At 43.5% G+C, this 22,843-nt stretch overlaps 2 protein-coding genes across 2 annotated transcripts in view; one reads left to right on the top strand and one right to left on the bottom strand.

The window, feature by feature from the left end:
- The window catches only part of TSPEAR (thrombospondin type laminin G domain and EAR repeats), a 40,448-nt gene extending 27,580 nt beyond the window's left edge, over nt 1-12,868 (top strand). The window contains exons 8-12 of the mRNA XM_054984030.1: nt 3,373-3,559; nt 5,590-5,819; nt 9,352-9,539; nt 9,820-9,921; nt 12,571-12,868. Of these exons, the coding sequence (XP_054840005.1) occupies nt 3,373-3,559; nt 5,590-5,819; nt 9,352-9,539; nt 9,820-9,921; nt 12,571-12,724 (861 nt within the window). The 3' untranslated portion in view covers nt 12,725-12,868. The remainder of the gene's footprint in view (nt 1-3,372; nt 3,560-5,589; nt 5,820-9,351; nt 9,540-9,819; nt 9,922-12,570) is intronic.
- A 4,626-nt stretch (nt 12,869-17,494) lies between these two features.
- LRRC3 (leucine rich repeat containing 3) lies at nt 17,495-21,260 on the bottom strand. Its single transcript, XM_054983565.1, has 2 exons — nt 21,108-21,260; nt 17,495-19,342 (listed from the first exon to the last, which is right to left on the bottom strand). Exon 2 carries the CDS (start codon nt 19,150-19,152, stop codon nt 18,367-18,369), a length of 786 nt encoding a protein of 261 aa, XP_054839540.1. The 5' UTR covers nt 19,153-19,342; nt 21,108-21,260; the 3' UTR covers nt 17,495-18,366.
- Nucleotides 21,261-22,843: the final 1,583 nt, after the last annotated feature.

Here is a 22,843-nt window from a genome sequence, read left to right as displayed (position 1 = left end):
AGGTGAGAGAGAAAGAAAGGTATGTGTGGTGTGTGTGAGGGGTGTCCCTAAATCTGCTTTTGCTGGCTAGTTTCTCACTATGGTATACCTCCTCATGTGCTGCCTCTCTATGCTAAGTATAGTCCTGGCCTTGACACAGGTGAGTTCATAGCTCTGGTTCCTCCTTTTCCTGTCATGTGATTCTGATGTCATATGACTTCCTGTTGTATGTCTGCAGGTCAATGGGTACTATGCTGCTATCTGAGGATTAAATATGAGAATCAGCCATGCAAATGTTGAAGACCACAAGCTGATTGTTTGGGAGTATTTACATTCATGCTGTGGTTGGTTGCCTTGTCTGGCCAAAACAAGGACTTTTTGACTATCATGACAACAATGAGACTAAGAGCGGACCTACAAGTGACAAAAGGCACAGGTTGGACACTTGTCAGCTTCCCTCAAGTTTTGATGGGAAATGTAGGCAGCTTGGCAGAATGTTGGACAAGTGACAGTTGAAAAGTCCATTGGACAGCAGTCCAAGACCAGGATGCCTACATTTCCCATCAAAACTTGAGGGAAGCTGACAAGTGTCCAATCTGTGCCTTTTGTCACTTGTAGTTCTGCTCTAACCCAGGTTATTATGGGCACAATATATAAAAGAGTTTATACAATGGATTCATTTCTTTTATCCAAACAGGTTGCAAGTGATCTGATGAAGGGTCTAGAATTAAAACCTTTATCATGGTCAGATTGTTATCTACTTGAAGGTACAGGTGGTTTTCCCTCCCTGCTCCACAACTGGGGAGACTAGTTTAGAATGGTCTGTATCCAGAGATGAAGGGGTCCATTTGTTTTCCAGAGTGCTCTAGGGGATTTCAGAGTGCTCTAGGGGTCTGTGAATGCCTTGGTGGGGCCATGGAACAACAGGCTGTTTAGGACAAATTGATGTTTGCTTCTTGATGTCCCCTCCACAAACAGACCCTTAGTTCCTTGATTTACTGAGGAACTGAGGGAGGTTAAGAGAGTTGGGAGACATCTTGTGCACTGATGGTGGATGATGCATGCCAAATCAGACAGCGCACACTTGAAAGCATTTGAGATGGTGGCAAACTTTGAAAGGGATGTACATCTTGACCTTTTCTGGTAAGCGTCTTGGAGGAATAACTGAAACTACTCACACAGTTCTCCAGATCACAGAGACCATTTTTACACATTCCATCTTCCCTTAGAAATTGATTAATTACAACTGGACTAATGTATGAAAAACATGAAATATGCCAAGTGTCAGTGCTTTGCTATTGGCAATAATGCCTATTTTCTGCCTGCCTGAATAAAGCCAGTTGCTTATTAGCAGTTTAAATTCTTCTTGCAGATGTTCAACAGCTTGTGAATCCTGTTAGATGTCTTTGAAGCACGAGGGCTGCTTTGAGTGGTGACATTTGTCTTTCTGCACCTCAGTATTCTTCCTTTGCTTTTGTTGGTGTCTGGCTCCAGAACATCAGAATCACAGTAATCATGCTAGAAAGATAATTGAACCATTCCCCAATATATCATGTACAAGTTCTGGAAAAGTACTCAACAGAAAGATAGCATATGATATGATACAATTCAGCCCTATTTAAATCAATGGGATTTTGCAGTAGAACTTTTAGATTCTGTCCTCCAATCCTATGCTATTACTTGAAGTATGTTACATTTTACTTAGTTCAACTAAACTTGCTCCCAGTGTGGATAGAATTGCAAATATTTCTGATGGTTTTGGAAGGGCAGGACCCCTGCACCTCCAGCAGTGACTCGAATCAAGTGAAGATTTCTGCATCATGTCATCTACCTGGGAAAATGCTTCACTTGCTGAAGCTGCCACCCTGTGCCTGGGTCATACTTTCAACTAGGGGAGGTGCAAACTTATCCCAACCACTGTGAAGACTCCGAATTCACCATGTATGGGCTAAGCTTCTGGAGACAGCTATGAATGTTCTGGGCCAGTATCTTGAGAAAAAAAGGTATCTTGAAGGTGTGGTCAAATGGTTGAGGGTGAACAGACTGAAGCTTAATCACGACAAGATGGAGATGATAGCAGTAAGGAAGACAAAATGTTTGACTAATTAAGTTTTCCATAGCAGATCAGGTTAAGAGCAGGAGGTTGCTCCTCCTGGACCCAGGTTGGTTAATGGATAAGGCCATCAGTGGTGCTAGGAGCACCTTCTTCCACTGGGAAGACAGTGTGGTGTCGGGGTTAGAGGGTTGGACTAGGATCTGGGAGACCAAGGTTCAAATTCCCACTCTGCCATAGATGTTTGCTAGATGACTTGGGCTACTCACCCAGTCTTAGCCTAACCTACATCACAGGGTTGTTGTGAAGATAAAATGGAGGAAAGGAGAGCAATGTAAGCCTCTTTGGGTTCCCATGGGGGAGAAAGGAGTCTTGTGGCATTACAGTCAAAGAGATTTATTGTCACGTAACTTTAATAAAATTGAAAAAAATGGAGTCAAAAGGCAATGAAATGTAAGAAATATGGTGACATTCTTATGCAAGCCCCACCTTTATGTAAAATAAGAGCAACAACCATTCACAAGAGCAAAATAAAACAGAAGTTCAAAGGCACCCCACATGATCTGATCAGAAGCATTTTTGAGTCGGAGCTCACTTTATCAGCATATAACCATTCACACAACTCAACATGACCTTCTGACATATGCTGTTATTTAATGCTTGTAGCTTGATAGGAATCTGAGGCTGGATCCGATGAATGGAAGACGTTCATAGGAGTTCTCCCTCTATGCCCCATGACTGTGCAATGTCCCTGTCCCAAGAGATTTGGAAGGTCATTGGAGAGCCCTCAGGGACAGAGACAGAACTGAATGCAGCATGAGGAGCTTTGGAAATGACAAGATATTGCCTCCCCACCTCTTGTTTGAATACTTGACTCATTAGTGGAGGAGCTCACACAAGAGGGGAAGGGGCATTTCTGTTGATTTCCATGCAACTGCACACCCCTCCCCATCTCATTCTGTTCTCAAGGACTTTCTAACTCGCAAGAACAGCTTTGGGGAGGGGGGATGTCTCGAGGTTGTGGTGGGGAGGAAAGGGAGAGCACCATTCCATTAACTCTTGTTCATAAAGCCCAGTGAAATAGGGTTAAACTTCCTGATGAATTCAAAACCAGCCATTTCATTCTGCAATTTCCCTTTGAAGGAAAGGATGAAGGATGGAACAAGAAGGATAATCTCCTAAAGATGCCATAGGTAACTTGAGTTAACTGATGCCATCATTCCTGGTATTCCTTGTTGGGTTGATACAGCAAATTCACTTTTGGTTGAAGATGACCCCATCTGTGTGCTCTTCTTGTTAGTTCCTGGAAGAAGAACATCTGAACTGTTCTTGTTTTTCAGATTTTCCTTGCAGTGGCCAATTTTGAGCAGAATGAAAGGGGACAGGAGTTCTCAGTAATCTATAAGTGGAACTACAGAAAAGAGAAATTTGTCACATACCAGAGGATCTCAACACATGGTGCTAGAGACTGGGAGGCATTTATCATTGATGGAGAAGCCTTCCTTGCGGTGGCTAATCACAGAAAAGGTATTTATGTGCTAATGTGCAGTAATGCTAGTAAGCAACATGTGACAAACCCCTTTCCTTTATCACTGGGTGATCCCACACTTCTGGTTTGCCATCTTTCTTTCCTGACAAAGTCTTTGGTACTTTTATGGTATCATGACAGGTAGAAAATAAACAGGTACAACTTCTGGCATGGAGATGCAGTGATGAAAAAAATCTGCGTGTTATATATATGCTTGCCCTGTATTTGTTGAATGTATATCCTACTTTTTCCTATCTATGAAGAACTCGATACACCTAGGTGTCATCCACCTGATAAACGGCGCAATCCTAAGCAGAGTTACTCCAGTGTAGGCCCACTGATTTCAATGGGCTTAGACTAGAGCATCTCTTCTTAGGATTGCAGTAAAAAAGCGCCTGAGTCCTGCCCCCTCTCCAGGTGGCAGCTTTAGATTACGGATGGAGCTTCCATGAGGGAGGATGTGGACTGCATTTATGTTAGTTAAAGCACTTTTCAGGCCCACGGATGATATATGCATGTGTGAAAATCTGAAAGACTATTTTAAATGCACTTGTACGGGGGTTCTGAAGCAATTAATGACCCTGCAAGAACGTTAATTTGTAATCACATCCCAGCCTTCTTGGAAGATGCAATTTCAGCGTTTTGGTTTCTGGGTAATCTAGTCCTTGACTCTTTCTTTGTTGAAAGTAAGCACTGATGATATCCCACCAGCTTTTTCCTTCTAGAAGTAACTCTGCCAAGAGGGGATACTGCAGGAAATTGATATCACTCTAGCCATTGTTACCCTAATTAACATTTTGCTAGACACGTATGTTATTTTGCTGGAAGAGCACGTCAGGCACATCTGATTTTCAAGGGTCTGTGCAGGCTGCCTGCAGAAGTGTCACATTTATATTAGTATACTTATGAGATATAAAGAAACATTAGATGGTATTTGCTAAGCAGTGGGAGCCACTTTTCATCTCACACCAGACTTTTCAAATGTACACCTGCAGTGGTTATATGTTTTTAGACATTTGTTAACAGCTATGTAACATTTCCTCTGTGTGTCAGCCCAAGATGTGAGAACAAGCAGATGGTTCTCTCTGATTTGGATAAGCAACTAGGGTGCTACCCATCTGTTCAAAAACAGGCTTGTGGTGTTTTGATTGCTGTAATTTATGCTCAAAATACCACAACATCCCTCCAAAGCATTTGGAAGGCATGTCAATTTGAACAGAAATGAAGCCTCCTAAAATCTTTCCTGGATCCATAATCCACTATCTTCAGATATTGGACAGTGGAGGAAGGAGGGGGGGTGGCACTCAGAGTGTCCATAACATAGTCTCGTGCTGCCATCCAGTGGAATATATTAGCATAGACATTTCATGGATTTTGACTTAAATGGTGAATGAAAAAGTAATGGGATAGTAAATGGCCATGTTGTTTTGTCTTAGAGTAGGTTCCAGTTACATTCCTACTGAGCTTTTGTTCTTGCTTTTGCAAAAAAGAAGAATATGGTTGAAATCCATTGTTGTACTGGTCAGAATGATTTATTCCTCGTTCTTGTACACTACTCTTTATGACTATTTCTAATCTATACACTTGGGATCAAAAATTGTTTCAGCTTTGAATTATTTTTATCTCAACAGTCCTATAATTTCAAAAGTGATGCAAATGCTTAGCCAATTAGCATGACTCAATGTGCAGTAAATTAAGCATAGGAGTAATGCAGGAAGGAACTAATGACACCTACAAAGAATGCATGGTATATAGTCCTTCATTTTATAATTTTCTTTCGGCAAAATCTTTGCAGATGAAGTGAGTTGTTAGCACTTCCTCATTTTTGCTTATCTTATAAAAAGTAGAGCCTGGTTTCCTATAAATTTATCAGTGGACTTTCCCATGATTGTCATAGTCAGGCAAAACCAAACATTCAAATCAATTGCAGCCAACTTTATTTCTCTTGCCTAAGCAGCTTCCCTCCCTCCCTCATCTTTTCCTATGTTTCTGTGCCATTTTCATACATGCTGTTCTTATTCCTCCATAGGGGATAATCATAATATAGACAGTGTAATATACAGATGGAACTCCAGAACAGGACTTTTTGAAACCAACCAGACCATTCCTACCTCAGGAGCATACGACTGGGAATTTTTCTCCATTGGGCCTTATTCCTTCCTTGTGGTGGCCAACACATTTAATGGAACATCCACTAGAATCTACTCCCACATCTACATTTGGCTCAGTGGAGCCTTTCAGCTCTTTCAGTCAATCTTGGTAAGATCACTCAACAAGCAAGCCAGTTCATTTTGTCTAAGTGCTTCGACAGTGTATTTTAAGCAGTCAGTTTGTACCCTCATGGTATGAATGAGTTGTATAGAAAGCAGGCACATGGGGAACAGATGCCTTCCATGAACAAATTTGCACTGGATGCTGCTGCAGGCAAAAAGGTATATCTTCTGTACATGTAAAGTTGCATGACAGGCCATAGCACACCTCAATGTATACATGCAGACACTGGTAAGATCAGCAGGATCCAGATGTGGATGTGCATTGGTGAATTCTTTGGCTGTTGCCCTTGCATAGTGGCAATGAATATGTACATCACTGTACATCACTTGACTATCACTTGTACATCATGTGTATATTTGTACATCAAAATTTTTGGTTTTAAATGAACATCTCCATATATTGTCCAGAGTCATTGCACATAACTTTGGTCCATACTCTTTGTTTTGCATGATCATGTTTGGGTCAGAGTCATTTACTTTAATGGGACTGAGAAAGGAAAGTCAGACTCATCTCATGTTATTGATTGCTTAGCGAAGATCAATAGCATCCTTTTGAATATGCAAATTGGTGGCAGCAAGTGATGCATTTGATTTTTAGAAGTCATTTGGAATTTGTCGTGATGAAAGAAGTTCCATCCTTTTGAAAAGTCTGCAGTCTCAGCCTCTTCTATTGCAACCCCTGATCCCCTGACAGCCAGTGTCAGTGGTTGCCATGGCTGGGTACCTTATGGATCTGACAGTCCAATAAGGATGCTTCCAGTAACTGAAGAAACAGGGAAGAAATAGTGCTGTCATATTTGCTGTGGTGGTACTTGAAGCAGTCAATAAGGAACTAAGGAGAGTAGTGAGACAACACTAACACTTTTAAAAACAAGAGGCACCACTGCACTTTATTTCAGAAGCACATCCAACTTTGGGGAGTGAGCTCTGCACAAGCCACTCTAGCTTTGCAGCAGTTTGCCTCACGCCTTGCTAGCATCAGCCTCCTGCACCCTGCTGCTGCTGACCACAGCTTTGAGTCAGCTTCTCCCCCAGGCTACCCAGTGTGACCTCCAGTTACAGGAAAGGAGGTCTCTGCCACTGACCACATTGTCCTCCTCCCTGTGCTCCTGTTTAGTGTTCTCAGGAGACCCTCCCCAGCCTACCCACCTTGTACTATATTTATGCTTCCCCTCCTGTTAGGCCTGATTTCTTCCCCTCCCACAAATGCCTCTGGGATTCCATGGTTCTGTGATGCTACTGATATGCATTCTGGTCACCCTGACAACCGGGGCCGGTGCATCTTTCCCAGCAGGAGCTGGCAGCCATGCTTGAATATATTCTTGTTGCTGTGGCAACATGGCAGCAGAACTATTTCATGCTGTTCCGCAGTTGCCTTTTCAGCCAGCCCAATGGGTCTGTTATATGTGTGTGAAGGGAGAAAGGGAACTCACCGTCCCAGGACAACCCAGGAATAATGGCTCCAGTCTTGGTGGCTGAGGTAAATAGCAGAAGGTGGTAGCTGGCAAGAAGATGAACTGCAGGAAGTGACTGAGCTGCTGTGGCTGAAACTGGGGGTAGGTGGTTGGGCATTATAAGAGGAGCCACTGCAGGTTGTTGCCCAGGCCAACAAAAACAAGGAGCTGCCCTAGTTTTTCTCCATGGTACTGCTTCTGGAATGTTTCCCTGTGGATGAAAACTCTTGGAAAATGTTACATCAGTGTTCAGGCAAAATCCACAAGGGATCTATGACTGAGCTCAAGGCACCCTCTTGAAAGCTGTATGAGGATTTTCACTTTGGACATAATGTTTTCTAGGTATATTCCTCAACAGAGTCTGCAGGGCTGGTTCTCTTCCCAGCCAGCCTCTTTGAGCAGCCCAGTTAGAAGGGCAGTACTTGGGGTCTGCCTGCTTCAAGCTGGTGGCAGTATGGGAGGCTTGTCCCCATCACTGCCTTCTGGATCCATGTTACTAATGGCAGATTCCAAGGCAAGCTACTGCAGTTTTGTTTCTGGTGGCAAAATTCCAGCCCTGGGGATACGATTCCAAAACATAGAATCATAGGGTTGGAAGGGATCTCTAGGGTCATCTAGTCCAACCCCCTGCACAATGCAGGAAATTCAGCTGCCCCAGTTTCCCCTGCTCAATGCCCAGAAGACAGCAAAACACCTGCAGGATCCCTAGCCAAACCAGCTTGTGGAAAACTGCCACCCATTTCCAAGGTAGCGATTGGCATCACCCTAGGCATGTAAGAAGGGCCACGAAAACCAAGCACTGATGCAACCCCTTCTGCCCTCCCCCTCACAATCTGCCCAGGCTCACAGAATCAGCATTGCTGTCATATGGCCATCTAGCCATATGACATAAACAGAAGGAAACATAATATCCCAACCAGTACAGATATTTAACAAGGACAAGGCTGTTTTGATGTGGGCGTGTGACTAAATGGGTAGGCTGGCAACCTGTTTATTCTGCACAACTTTGGAAAGTGTTTTAGGTCATTGTGGTGGTAGCTGAGGGTGGGATTGTTAACTCTTAATGCAGACTCAGGATAATTCCTAGTATTACGTAGGAACACAATGCATGAAACAGAGAGCAGAATAAAAGCATCTGTCATTTTCTTAATATTTTCAATGGATCCTAGCCACCAATGAGAGTGGAATACGGCTCTGCAGACTGGAATACAGCTTTTCATTCTTCATAAAGGCAACCCCTAAGAGTGTGTGTGTTTCCAGTTGAAAGCACAAGGATTAACTGTGTTGACTAGAGTTTGCTCAGATGATTTTTTAAATTAGGAACAAAGGGAGTATTTCCCTTCTATCTGTATGCTAGCCCTGCTCCCCCAGTGATAGCAACAGCTGTTCAAACACTCATATAAGCTTTGTTGTAAGGGGCTTCTTTGCCCCTTCTAACTCCTGCCCCCCCAAGAGATTATTGTTCTTGCTTAGCAGAATGGAAACACCTTACTTCAGTTAAAAAGAAAGAGATCCTGAATGGGTGGTAATAGGTTTTTTGTTCTTAAAAGTCTACCAGGCAACTCATGTGGGAAAGTGCTCACCTTTATAAAAAAAATCCTCTGCAATTGCGGAGGCACTCTTGTCATGAGCAGATGTTGCAGACATCTGTTGGACGGTGCCTGTGATACTAGTTTACATACTTCATCAAAATTTATCTTGATGAAAGAATCAAGTAGAAAGGCCTTTATGATTTGTGGTTCAAGTGCTGGTAACACCCGTTCTCTCAATAAAAGAGGTACAGCCTGAAGAGTTACGAGAGTACTATGATTTAAGGCACAATCCTTAAAGGAGACTTATGCTTGACCTGTGTGCTAACTGTGTGCACGCGAACTGAATTTTTTCTCTAAATTGCAGCTGCAAGTAGTCTAGAGCCCCTGAGGATGGGCGGTTTATAAATAATAATAATAATAATAATAATAATAATAATTAAAAAAAAGACTTGTTTGTGTATTACTTTGGAGTCATCATTCTCCAAGTGCCACAGATATTTTCTGATTCTCATTTTTCCCTTGTCTCCTTTAGACTTTTGGTGCTACTGACTGGGAGGTATTTCACATCCAAGATAGGGTCTTCCTCGCTGTGGCAAACAGTCACAGCTATGACAGTGGAACTGTTGCCCCGAACAACTACTACACCATCAATTCCTCCATCTATGAGCTTAATGTGACTGCACAGATGTTTGTCAAGTTCCAGGATATCCTTACTTACAGGTACATTTTTTGTGTGTTGCTCAAAAATACACTGGGGTTTTGTTGTTCTGATAGAGAACTTAAAATATTTTTGCCTTTAAGAATGTTTTGATTCTTTCTCAAATTGTGAGAGTGCAATTCTAGGTGTTTTTTGCCAGTAGAATCTATACAAAGGCAAAAATGTTATCTGAAAATTTAATTACCATTCATCTTGAAAGACAAATCCATAGCAAATATTAAATGGAAACAGAATATATTCACTGGTAATTCTGGGATTGTTGCAATCTCTTCTTGTTTGCAGTGCTCTGGACTGGGAGTTTTTTTCAGTGGGAGAAGATCACTTTCTAGTGGTAGCAAATTCCTTTGATGGTGCAACCTTCTCTGTAAACAGCATTATTTACAGGTAAGAAGTCAGGATCAGAACTTCTCTTTGTCTCATAAGTTAATTCATTACGGTATCTTTTCAATGGTGAATGACATTGTCTGGACCCCACCTGGATGCCCATGGGGGCAAAAAGAGGGGCATTTTTTTCATAATCCCTCCTCTCACAAGACACTTCTGATTCCTGCCAAGCTATTCCTGGGGGTCCTCATCCACCAAGGGCAGCATCTCAGCTGCTCCAGGAGGGGGGAATTAATGGAAATTGTCCATGAAAATCTCGGTGGGATCCAACTCAGATGACTACAGGCATCATTCCAAAAAAGAAAGAAAGGCAAAATAGGTACTAATGGTTTATCTTGTGGTGTTAACCAATTCAGGGAAGAAAATGTGATGAGAATCAGTCTATCCCACCCTCTACTTCTGCCACCAAATGACAGAATGTAAGGCATTATAAGGGCCTGTATCTTTGGAAGGGATCTAGTGGGACATTTTTCATCAGATTAAGATTTCCTGTTCTTGAATCATCCCTGACAAATGCCTTTAACTTCTGTATCATCCATGAATTTTATATTTGCCCTTAAGAACTCAAGGGAAAAAACTCAAGGGATGAGAATGTGCCCTATATTTCTTAAAGCTTTTTCAGGTAGTTGTCATTTCAATTTTGGCCAAAAGCCTTGCTGAAATCTGCAAAATATACTAAGTTTGCTCTTCTTTTCTATTAACCTAAAAGGAATAAACTATGCTGGTCTAGCATGACATGTTCTTAATAAAGTCATGATGACTGTTAATAATTCATTTGGATCTAGAAAAATGTCTATTTTATTATTTCCTGTAGTGTTTGCTAAGGTAATAAGTGTACAAGTCCCCGGATTTCCTCTCCCCCTTTAAAAAGATATAGCTTTCAAAAATAAATGGCTGATATTTCCCCGGCCCAAGTAAAAAACGTTGTCTGTCATGCCTCATCATACCACTTGGCACAAGACAATTCCTTTCTTATAGTTTCATTCTACATTCCCCATATCAAATGGATATCTCAGCTGCTTAGTCTCTCCCCACCCCCACCCAACGATGGGGCTAAATGATGGGGTACTTTTTCTACCTGACTTGGTTAGCAGCAGGCCAACTTCTCTATGATATCAGATTCCTCACAAAGTGGAAGTGCAGTCTATTTTGAGGACAGGGTTCCAGTAGCTACTCAGTGTGTTACCTTTCTTAATATCTTATATACTAATAGCAAAGGGACCCTTATCTGAGGATACTTAAATTAGGAAATTGGAGCTGTGAATGGATGAAAGATCTTTGTATACAACTGAAAAATACCCCAGAAAAATCTGAAATCTTAAAAAAAAAATGTTTTTTTAAAAAACTCAAATGATAAAAGGAGTGCCTGCAGCTTTAACCAGATGCCCTCCGTGGTCATTGCTAGGCAACCATAACAGTTTAGCCAGTATTCCAGGCTTAGTTTCTGTTAGTAAAAGGGGGTGGCAGGGCACTTTCCAGGGCTGTTTTGGCCTTTGAGGGAAGACTCAATGGGCCCAGGCTCAGAAGCAATCGCTGAACAACTTGATACTGCATGACTTGCATGACTCACCCAGGCTTAGCAGCTTGCCAGTGTTCAACAGCAGCTTCCCCCCACCCCCAGGGAGGGTGAACTAGAAGCCTAATAATACATGAAATAAAAGCCAATGTAGTGCAGTGTAGAGTAGTACAGTATAGAGTAGGATCTGTGAGATCAAAGTTTGAAACATCACTCTGTGGTTGAAGCTCACTGGGTGATTTTGATCCAGTCACATACTCTAAGCCTAATTTACCTCTCAGAGTTGTTATGAGAATAATATGAAGGCAAGGAGGAGGATGTAATCTGTTTGGAGTCTCCATTGTGGAGAAAGGCAGTATAAAAATGAAGTAAAGTAAGAAATATAGGTGAAGATGGGAGGGACAGATAAAAGGTAAGTTTTAAAGTGATTTTAAGGAAGGATGTATGAGAAGTGAGCATATAAAGGCTTTCAGGAGGAGGGAAAGAGGAAATAGTGGGGGAAGGGGATACACTAAAAAGTGAAGTACCCTCTTCAAATTCTTGCTGGTTCACAACCATGCAACTGGGCCTGTCTGGAGGGGCGAGAGGAAAAGGTGAGTGGGAAGGAGAGAAGGAAGCAGGAAAAGGGAGAGAGGCTATGGAGGGGCTAGGGAAGGGGAAAAGAGAACATAGAGAGGAGGAAATGATATGTCCTCCCTGAAAATCCTTGCGAGTCTCCCACTTGTGGTCTCTATTGTCATTCTTTACTCTTACAAATGGGTGTATTAGCACCACTATATGTTCACAATAGAGAGAAAGTCCTTTCCTCATGAATAACTGGATAGCAGTACCATTACAATAAATAGTTTTTATTGGGAAGTTGTGAATTTCAAGCACGTCAGTATAGTTTGGCAACACTTTCCAAGATGTCATGCGTATAGCAGGTGTGAACAGTGTGTTCCATTTCAGTGATGGGGAACACTGTAAGCTTTCTGGGCTTGGGCTAAGGACTTTCTCTCTGGTGCATTTCCACTTGTCATTAGTTTTTCCAAATAAGCGAGAAAACCATTTGGGGATGGTGATTGGAAGGGAATTGGATCTTTTTAGGGTTAGGACTCTTGGAGCTGAAATAACCCTCTTTTTCTCCATTGCAGATGGCAAGGATATGAAGGGTTTGTAGCAGCTCATCATCTCCCAACATTTGGCTGTAGAGACTGGGAAGCTTTCAACACTACAGCTGGCTCTTACCTCATGTATTCCAGTGCAAAAGAGCCACTCTCCAGGGTGCTGAAGCTGAAAACCCTTTGACCTGGAAAAAGATGCTTTCATTTGTTGCAAGCAAAGGGGAAAAGCTTGGAGTTGTGAGGAACTACTCTGGTGCCTCAGGGCTAGACTCAGGAATGCTGTACCTTCGAGTCATTGTTGTGGATGCTAGTGATGCCATGGGGTAAATGTTTTTCTAGCACCTCTAAGCTAGTTTCAGTATGGGGCTTTGGGCGATGAGGTTTTAACCCGCCTCTTTCCTTTTGACTATCTGATTCCTGAAGTGGACTGAAATTAGAGCAGCCCAGTGGTGCCAGTCATCACAGAAACCCAGTTCTCTCCGTTCTTCACTCTCTCACACACCATGGACCTTATCATGTGTTCCAGACCATAAGGAGCTGCTAATATAATCTACCACCCTGTGTCAAGTTGTGCACTGTTATGCTTCTTGAGCAAGTCAGTGGGAACTGAAATGTGCCCCTGGCTATCAAGCCATACCTTAAGTGGTGTACAACAAATACAAATATTTGTACTGACCCCTCCCAGCTCATAGACACACAGATTCCTCCAGTTGCTGCTGTCCCTTCATGGGAAAAAGAATGGGTGTTCCCCATTGTGACAGGCTCTAGCCTGCTTGCTTATAACACAGTCAGCTGTGAGACCCTACCAAAAAAACTGCAGCCACCAGATAGATTGTGGAAGAGCTGAGGGAAGGTTCTTTAGAATATGGGATTCTGTAGTATGTTCATTTCACACAACTTGAAGAATCAGCTGGTTGTTTGCTTTTTTTGGTAAAAACTGGCTTAGAAAATTCTTAGTGGCCCTGAATCTCAAGGTTTCAAGGGAAAACTTGTGAGACTTGCAAAGCAATTTAGAAATTCAAACATTCCACGATTATTCTAGTCAGAGGTAATGAATTCTAGGGACAACGCACCAGAGGTTACTCAGGTCAGTGGAACAAAATGAAGGTCCCACCTCTACAAAATACTTGCGGTCTGTGCTTAAGATTTCCAGGTTTGAAACATAACATAACAGGATGGGAAGCCAAGTGCTTAGTTACTTTATGCTTCAGCTATAGGAAAATTGGAATTATGGACTGCACATTTAGTATTTATTGACATGGGGAAAGAATCAGTGACCTTTACATAAGAACCTCCCTCCCCACTATTATTGGTGCTATTATTGGTGCTCTCTCTTCTTGTTTTCATGTTAGCGTGTGAACCCCACCCAAACCTCTTGTAGTGTCTGTATAGTCTCTACTTGTTATTGCAAAGAGTTTCAATCACTGTCTATAAATTACATTTATATTGTATAAATTTATATTATTGAAAACTGTATTTCTTACGTGGAGGTGAAATTATTTATTATCAAGACCTTATTTGTGACATCCAAAGTAATCTCTGAGAGTGACTGGCGTAGGGTTGTCAGCTGATCTCCTGGAATTACAGCTGGTTTCCAGGCCACAGAGATCAGTTCACCTGGAGAAAATGGCTATGTTGGGGGGTGGACTCTATGAAATTATGCCATGCCAAGGTCCTTTCCCTTCCCAAACCCCACTTTCTCCAGGTTTCTCCAGGTTTCATGCCCCAGATCTCCAGGAATTTCCCAACTTGGAGCTGGCAACCCTAGACTGGCACTATCTCAGAAGTTTCGGATCAAGAAAGGGTTTTGTTTCTGGGTTTGTGTCATAATGTAACTGAGTATAAGCCTAGATGATATAAATGGACAAACACAGTACCCATACAATGTGGTTGTTTAGCTAAGTTAGACTCAAGTTAGTGTTTGTAAAAAGAAAAACGCATACACAAACTCAAGTGGCAAAATATAAAAGGGGAACATTCACATAGGTGAACATTAAACCAAATATTTAAATGTGTGCTTGTGAAAATGTCCCATTTTGCTGATTTCTAATTTTTTTTAGGGTGGTACTTTGGAGAGAGGCATGTACCTGATCTTCCATGTGAATACCAAAAGGCCTTCCCTAAGCTTGGTCTGCTGTTTTCTGCAGCAATGTGTTGTTCTTGACAGGTCTAGTTTTCTTAGGTATTGCAAATATACACTTTGGTGTGCTAAACTCCTTTATCTTGAGATTTTGACATGTCAGTGAATTGTGTACTCTTATGTTTTAGGCACTGTGAAAAGGCACAATCTGTTCAGTAATTTCACAAAGATGCACAGTCTGTTTTAATCATCTGAGGACAAAACAATGAATCCCTTTTCCCTGTTAGGCTTGCTCTTTTTTGAAACTCCAGCTGTAATGCACCAGAAGTTTCCCCAGCCAACCCCCAGCCAACATACTCTTGCTCCACTGCCATTCATTTGTGCTTGTGCAACAAAAATAGTAGCCCTCTGAGTACCAGTTTCTAACTAAACCCAGAGGAAAGGATTAGTGTTTACTTCCAATTTTTTGGTCAGGATTTTGTGTTTGCTTTGTCTCGGTCTCTAATGATGTTCTGTCAGATTATTTCACATACAATTAAATGTAACTGAGCCTTAAAATGATTAAAGTGCCCACTCTGCCCTCTAGTTTTGTAATGCCTGTCTACTGTTCAGATTGAGGCTATTTCAGCTGTCCTACATGTCTAGCTACTACACTAGATGATAATGATAAACCAGTCCCTGCATTTCAGTTCTTCTGTTATTTCCATGACTAGAAATGTTATCATGGTGTGCCACACGTGATTATTGCCAATCCCACGCCCAAAGGAGACATCAAAGCCAAGAGTTTGAAAAGACTCAAAAGGATGACTTTTGTGATGAACCAAAGCATGGTATTATGGTTGTTAGTGCTTACATATTTTGAGGCCCTTTTGTATGCAGGCATGTGATGCGACAGAGAGAGAGGGAAAAGGGATAACTACTCAGCGCAACTATCTATCACAGTGGGCTTTCTTGCAGCTGTAAATGGCAACTGGTACTATTTGTGATGTGCATCAAATACTGTATCAATATTATAGAGTAGGGATGGCCAACTAATTTGACATCATGATGGCAACTTGATTTTTTCCTGGCCTTTACAGGCCTTTTGCACCACACCAGTCCTAGGCTGTACCAAGAAGCTTGGAGTTCAGTACTGGGAAAGTCAAAACAAAGATGAGAGTATCTCAGTGTCTGTCTGAGGCAGCTTCCATTGAAGGAAAGCAAATAGCCTGCAGCTTGATTTTTCTCCAGTATAGGGTTTAAAGGGAAGAGGAACTGGCTGAATACTTGAGGGCTTCATGTGTCTCTTTTAAACTGTGAGGACTATTTACTCACAGGTTAAGGGATCAGAGGGGGGAGGGACTTCTTCGCATGCCTCTCCATCCCTTACAAGAAATCCACCAAAGCTCCTTTTTCTCAGATCAGGCATTTTTTGTCTTAAGGTAGATTGAACTGTACCCTGTATTGTATCCATGAAACCTCTCTGCTCAAGTGGAAAGGAAGCAGCAGCTGCCTTCAAAACCAATTCCACACGGACAAGAACAATGGGTGTGGGTAGAGCAGGAGAGTGGAAAGAGAGGTCCTTCTGCTCTGTGCCACATTCCTCTCTCACCTTTCCATGGTATAAAAGCTTTTAGGATTTTATTTGCACTGGAACATTCTCTCCAGAACCTATTAGATTGTGTGCATGCACTAATATTTCAGGCATTACAGAGCAACATGCCAGGTTGTTGCATTTAAAATTTCAGGTGTGCACTCAAATTAAAAACTCTGTTAAAACAAGCAATATGTGAAGAAGGCAAAACCTAGTCGCTAAATGTTACTGTAGGTATCTGTTGCCAGGGAAACAGAAATAATGTAATGCAGAGCAAAATTCTCTCAGCAAAATTAGCTAATTGTTCTTCCTTGGTAATAAGTTGTACATTGATCTTCTGCCTAAAATAAGATAAAGGCTGTAGTTCTGGTTGGTCTTCGATGAAGTGCAATCAGTTGCTAGAAAATACTTGATTTGCAACAAACACTGGACTTAACCTTCACCATTCATGCCTTGCAATCTTTATGACCAGCTTTCCAGACAATGAAACCCCCAGATATTATTCATAGTGCTAACCTTGCAGTACAACTAATCCAGCACACACGTCTTAAACAAATATAATGAATGCAAGTAGCCTTCTTTACTGATATGGGAATGGACTTGCTGTCATCTTGAGAGTTTCAAGCTGGCTTTGCATTGTGAGGGAATTCACAGCCAGTGGGCTGTGACAGGCAGTCTAATAGACACAGCCAGTCTAATTGGAGGATTTTGTTAAAAGTACCTTGCCTAAACACTGTTACATTGTTGGCAGGGGAGTATACATCCAGCATTAAAAAAAAATCCATGCAATATACATGAATTTGTATAGCTAACTAATCACTAGTGATGTCACACAGGTACTATCCAACAGGTCTCTGAGAAATGCAACCACATTCTACAGTACCCTTACAATAACAATGGTGTGAGTTACCTGGGGGAAGCATTTTCTCAGTAACAAAATATAATTGAGGGCGAGGTAAATGCAGTGTATTCCTTACAACCCAGTGAAATCTTCAGGGAAGACATCTGGATCTCACAACAAATTATAAGCAAATGTGCATGTACTCCTGTATAAGCTACTTGTCTGGAACAGGCTTTTTCAGGTTAATGGAGATCCTGTTCTTCCGGCATTACACTATCCATATTTGTGCTATTCCCATTTTTCAGAAAGGACACCAAAGGATGGAAAGTTGTAAGCTTTGGAGAGTATTTCACAACTACGATCCTTTAAAATAGTTTTAAGAATCATCTAGAATTATGCTTCAATTTTATTTTTTCATCAAAGGACATATATTAAATTTATTTATTTTCAGAGCCTGAATTGTTACTTGAGATTTTCATTGGTTGATAATATTTGGTCTTTGGAAGGTCCATGCCATAGGTTCTTATTTATATGTACAGTCTGTGTTCCTGTATTTCAGTCTTGCTCAGTTCTTGAGGAATGGGGCTTGCCATATGAAGCATATTTAGAAACAAACGTTTTCCATCAACTCATGCGTCCTCTCTTTTCTAGGAAAGGACCATTTTCAAGATGGTTCATACAAATGCTCCCAAATTGTTGTCTCTGATACTGCTTTCTACCCACTTTAGTAGCAGCTGCAATGACAACCAAGAAAACTGTACAGAGATATGGGCTCCTGTTGCAGAAGTTGGTAAGCCCAAGAGAAGCATAGTATACTCTGATGACATCTAATAATCTGTGGTGTACATGCTTGGAAAATAGCTTAAAAATTTGGAGGCAGGACTTTGTGTGGTTCCAAAAACTCCTGAGAAGTGGGTTTTTTTTTCAGTATCATAAGGTAAAATCTATTAAGCAAAAGTCAACTATGTATAGGCTTCCTGTGATACTATCTTTGTCAAGATTCCTGTGATTCTGCTGTGGGGCTTTTAGTTCTCTCCCATTGTACAAAGCCTCTTCTGAAAACTGTGGGGTACACAAATGTTCTCCTGAATAGCAGCCCCCGTTAAAAAGCTCTCTCTAATTTCTACTAGGACCCCGCTGCTGGGAATGTAACACAGAACACTGTCAATCTAGATTTGGAATTCTTGCTATGTTACTGAACATCTTTTTTTTAAAAAACAACCCTCTTACAGAAAGTGTTTGGATACTTAATATGAAATAAAAGTTCTGTATTCCACCCAACATTCTCTCCTTTAGAAAATTGGATGTCCAGATGAGAATCTGCATTCCTGACTACAGGATAGTACTGATGGTCTCTTTAGGAACCCGCGTGCTCGGAAGGGATTTCAGATATTCCAGGTGCTTCTTTGTGTCCTCTTGGTTGTGACGAACATAATACACTACATAGCTGATGACCAAGGTAAACCAGCTGAACATTGTAACGAACATGGCCACATCAGTGGTTTTCTGGTGTATGTTGCAAAAGTTGATGCCTGAATCAAGGATATGGAGCAGAGGTTTCCCAGCATACTCTTCCTGCACAGATGTTTGGCAGGTGATCTCATTGACCGATTCAGGATCTAGTTTCACTTCCCCCAAAACCTCCTGCAAAGTACATTCACAGTGCCAAGGGTTGTTGGAAAGACGAATCATGGCATTCAAGTTGACCAAGGCTTCCTTGGGGATTCTCTGAATGTGGTTGCCAGAGAGATCAAGCAATCTTAGGCCATCGGCAACTCCCTTGAATGCCGCAGAATCAATCTTCTCAATGGCATTTTTAGAGAGGTCTATCTCTTGTAACTGGGCAAGGTGCCAGAAGGTGCTGTTTGGGACTGCGGTGATCTTATTAGCATCCAGCTTCAAGAACATGGTGTCTTTGGGAATATCCTTTGGAATTTCTTCCAGGTTGCTAGCACTGCACAGGACAGCAGTTTCTCCTGAGTAGTTGGTGCACTGACACTGCTGGGGGCAGGAAGTACAGCAACAGGAAAGGGCACAGAAGAGGAGACAGAAAAGAGCTTGAGACCACAACAACGGTGCAGGCCTAAATGCCTCAGCTGCCAGAAACATGCTGTTCATTCAATCAGTAGTGTGCAGTCCAGCATGGCTGCTCAGGCGAAGGAAGTTAGTCTTTCTACCAATATTTTGAACTGACAGTTCTCACAAGACCTCCTGCAGGCAGCTTGGGATTGATCTGCATTTGGCTCAGCTGTGCCCCAGCCATCCACTCATTCGTCTTTCAGAACAAAGAAAGGTGGGCAGGAAACCCCTATAGGGGCAGACAATATTAATAATGTTTTAAAACTCATTTCATCACAGGGTAGCTGATCTATTACAGTGTCTGAGGGCCTAACCAAACATGACATGCAAATACATGCAAGAAACTCCCACCAGCTTGTTTTTCTTTTTAAAAAGAGAAATCTGCTTTGAGTGTGTGTGGGGAGGGGACTCAGGGCAGAAATTTCTACATAGCAACTGGCATTTGCCAAGATAATGCCAACGTGGGCACAGCACTTGCAGGGAGAATTGGTGCAGTGGGTGAGGGTTGATCAGGTATCTGCCAGTTCATTCCAGTCCCAGAGCCCATTGGCAGGAGAGGGATATAAACAATGAATCGAAGGGAGCTAGTAGGTGGGGGGCTTAATGCAATGAGAAAAATATAGGATTTGATAATGTGTTCTGCTCTAAGAGTGAAGAAAGAGCAATGGATAGGGAAAGGGGAGCTTAATTCTTTGCCAGCCTGGTCTTCTGTACTCCAAATTGCTTTTTCAAGCTGGTTTTACTTGAGGGGGTTCCAGTTCTAAGAGAAAACATGCATTTATAACCCTACAGAAAGAAAAACAGCTTGGGATGATGGCTGCTTTGGAGTGGAGAAACATAGGCAGGGAAACAACTACGCACCCTCTCTCTGCTGCTTTTTTGTGCTAAATCAAAACCTTCCAAAGCAGGTTTTGTTACAAGTAAGATTTAGTTAGACCCTCATGTAAAGAGATGCGATTAATTCCGGCCCAGTTTATTCAGTTGGTATCATCTATGTCACACGGTTATTGAAGACAGATCATTATTAACCATGAATGTTTTGCATATGCAAACTGTTTGATAGTTTCATACTGTATCTGCCATACAATACAATCAATTTTACACCCGATGTTTGTCATGGTTTCCGTCACAGAATCCTGGGAATTGTAGTCTGCCGACCGCGCCGAGCATTCTTCTGGAGATCCATAGCCTCCCTTATAGGACTCTAACTCCCAGAGCTCCTTTGAGAAAAGGAATGACTATTAAATCAGTTTAGGTCTGAGGTACGAAGACGCCCTTGGGAGCTGAAGTCAGCAATTCTGGGCTTCAAAATCCGGGGCGTTGCTGTGGCGCGGCCCCTGCTCTGCCCCTCCCCGTCTAACTGCCGGCAGCCCTCCGCGGAGCCTTCCCGGGGAGAGCCCTTCTGCCCCCAGCGGTCTCCTCCCTTGCCTCGCCGCAACCCATTGCCCATGGCTGGCCAACCTGCCAGCATTTGGGGCCGTTTGTATTTTTGGCAGGCGCAGCTTTCCAAGCCCTTGTGGCTTTGGGACATGACAAGCGGCACCTGCTGCCTTCGCCACAACTATTCAAGGGACGTGAGTCATAACAACGCTGAAGAGGAGCCCGGGGGCACTTCAGAGACCAACCAGAGCCCCGGGGCTTGAGCCTTCGCGAGCCGCAGCTCCCTTCGTCAGATAAGAACGCCGGCAGGGCGCCCCCCACCCTCACCCCCCGCCCCAGCAGGGAGAGCCGCTCGATCGGCGCCTCCCTCCGGAGGGAAAGACGGCTCTCGCCGCAGCCGCCGCCGCAGCCGCCTACCGTCCCCCCTCAGCGTTCCTGCCTTGACGCTCTGCGGCGGTGGAATCAGCAGAGGGGTCCGAAGCCGCTGGCGCCAAGGCTCCCAGGCCTCACGGTCTTCCACTGCCGGAAGGAAACGGGATCCCCAGACCCCTCCGGCCCTGTCCGGCGGGATTAGCCCCCCTTTCCTCCCGAGCCCGACGACGAGCGCGCGTTACCTGAGCCGCGGCCGTCCCAAGTTTCTTCAGCAGAGGCGCGCCGAGCTTCCGAGGCTGCCTCCCGGCCACACCCGCGGCAGAGCGGCGCAGTCCGGGGCGCCAGGCACTTGCAGCCTGCGCACCGCACTTGTTGCTGCTGCTGCTGCTGCTGGCCTCTTTTCCGCCCGTCAGTCGCGCTCCGAGCCATTCATGGGGCATGCGGGCTGTCATTGGGTGGCATCTGCTCGGCGCGGGCATCCTAGCGGAGCATCCCAGGATTTTTTTTAAAGGGGCAGCTCCCTAACAGGCCCGGCCCTCCTCGGACGGGTCTGCTTCACCCTCTTACGTCCTCCCTGGGCATTTTCAGGGAAGACAATGAATAATCCCCGGGAGCAGGGAGAGCGCAGCCACCCCGCAGCTGCTTTCCGAGCAAATCCCGGTTCCTTCCTTGCCGGCAGGCGGAAGGGGCTTTGTGCCACTCCAGAGACGACGGGAGTTTGATTGGCGTTTGTGGCTGGTTCGCGTTAATAACGGAGCAGCACCTCTGCTTTCACTCTAGGGCAGCCCAGACAGACAGGAGAGATGTGCAGCCAGCTCTTCCCTGGGGCGAATCGCCTCGTCTTTGCAGGGGACACGCCTGTCGTTACACACCTGCTGGGTGAGGCACATCATGGTATGATCTTAAAACGTTATGGTGCTGTTCTCTTCAGGGTGTGCTATAAACACTTATCCCCCCCCCTCTTTTTGTGATGTGATCATCACTTGTCTGTTTTGAGGACTTGTACATATTTGGGACCCTGACCTCTCCCACCACCACCAATAAAACAAAATACCTGCAATGGAAAATGCTAGTTGCAGACTTACTGATTACTGTGCACTGTGCATCTGACGAAGAGAGCTGTGGTTCTCGAAAGCTTATGCTACAGTAAAGTTGGTTAGTCTTAAAGGTGCTACTGGACTCTTTACTATTGTGCACTGGAATTATCACTATGGTTTGGACTAAAGTGATATCTATGTATTGTCGAAGGCTTTCACGGCCGGAGAACGATGGTTGTTGTGGGTTTTCCGGGCTGTATTGCCGTGGTCTTGGCATTGTAGTTCCTGACGTTTCGCCAGCAGCTGTGGCTGGCATCTTCAGAGGTGTAGCACCAAAAGACAGAGATCTCTCTGAGATACTGAGAGATCGCTGTCTTTTGGTGCTACACCTCTGAAGATGCCAGCCACAGCTGCTGGCGAAACGTCAGGAATGCAATGCCAAGACCACGGCAATACAGCCCGGAAAACCCACAACAACTAAAGTGATATCTCTTGGGGGAAAGGATCAGGAGGACCTTTGTCAAAGAAACAGAAATCTAGAGCCAAGCTACAAGTGACACCTGACACAGGTTGGACACTTGTCAGCTTCCCTCAAGTTTTGATGGGAAATGTAGGCATCCTGGTCTTGCAGCTGTAATGGAGAGCCAAGCTGTAAAACCAGGACGCCTACATTTCCCATCAAAACTTGAGGGAAGCTGACAAGTGTCCAACCTGTGTAAGGCGTCACTTGTAGCTTGGCTCCTAGTGAAAGAATACAAGGGCGGGACTGTAGTAAAGCTTTGGTGGACTAGAGCCCATGTCTTCCTCTAAAAGCCTGGAAGTGGGCAGTAATCCACAAAACCTTGTGCTAGAATATTGGTGTTTTTTTTTTAGACACCTGTTTATTTTTTTTGCTGCAACAGACTAACACATCTACCCCTCTGGGTTACTGTCAAACAAAC

Source organism: Eublepharis macularius, chromosome 6 (assembly GCF_028583425.1).
Source record: "Eublepharis macularius isolate TG4126 chromosome 6, MPM_Emac_v1.0, whole genome shotgun sequence".
In the NCBI taxonomy this organism is placed as follows: Eukaryota; Metazoa; Chordata; class Lepidosauria; order Squamata; family Eublepharidae; genus Eublepharis; species Eublepharis macularius.
The sequence above is the reverse complement of the archived record's forward strand: the minus strand, read 5'-3'. Positions and strand labels throughout refer to the sequence as shown.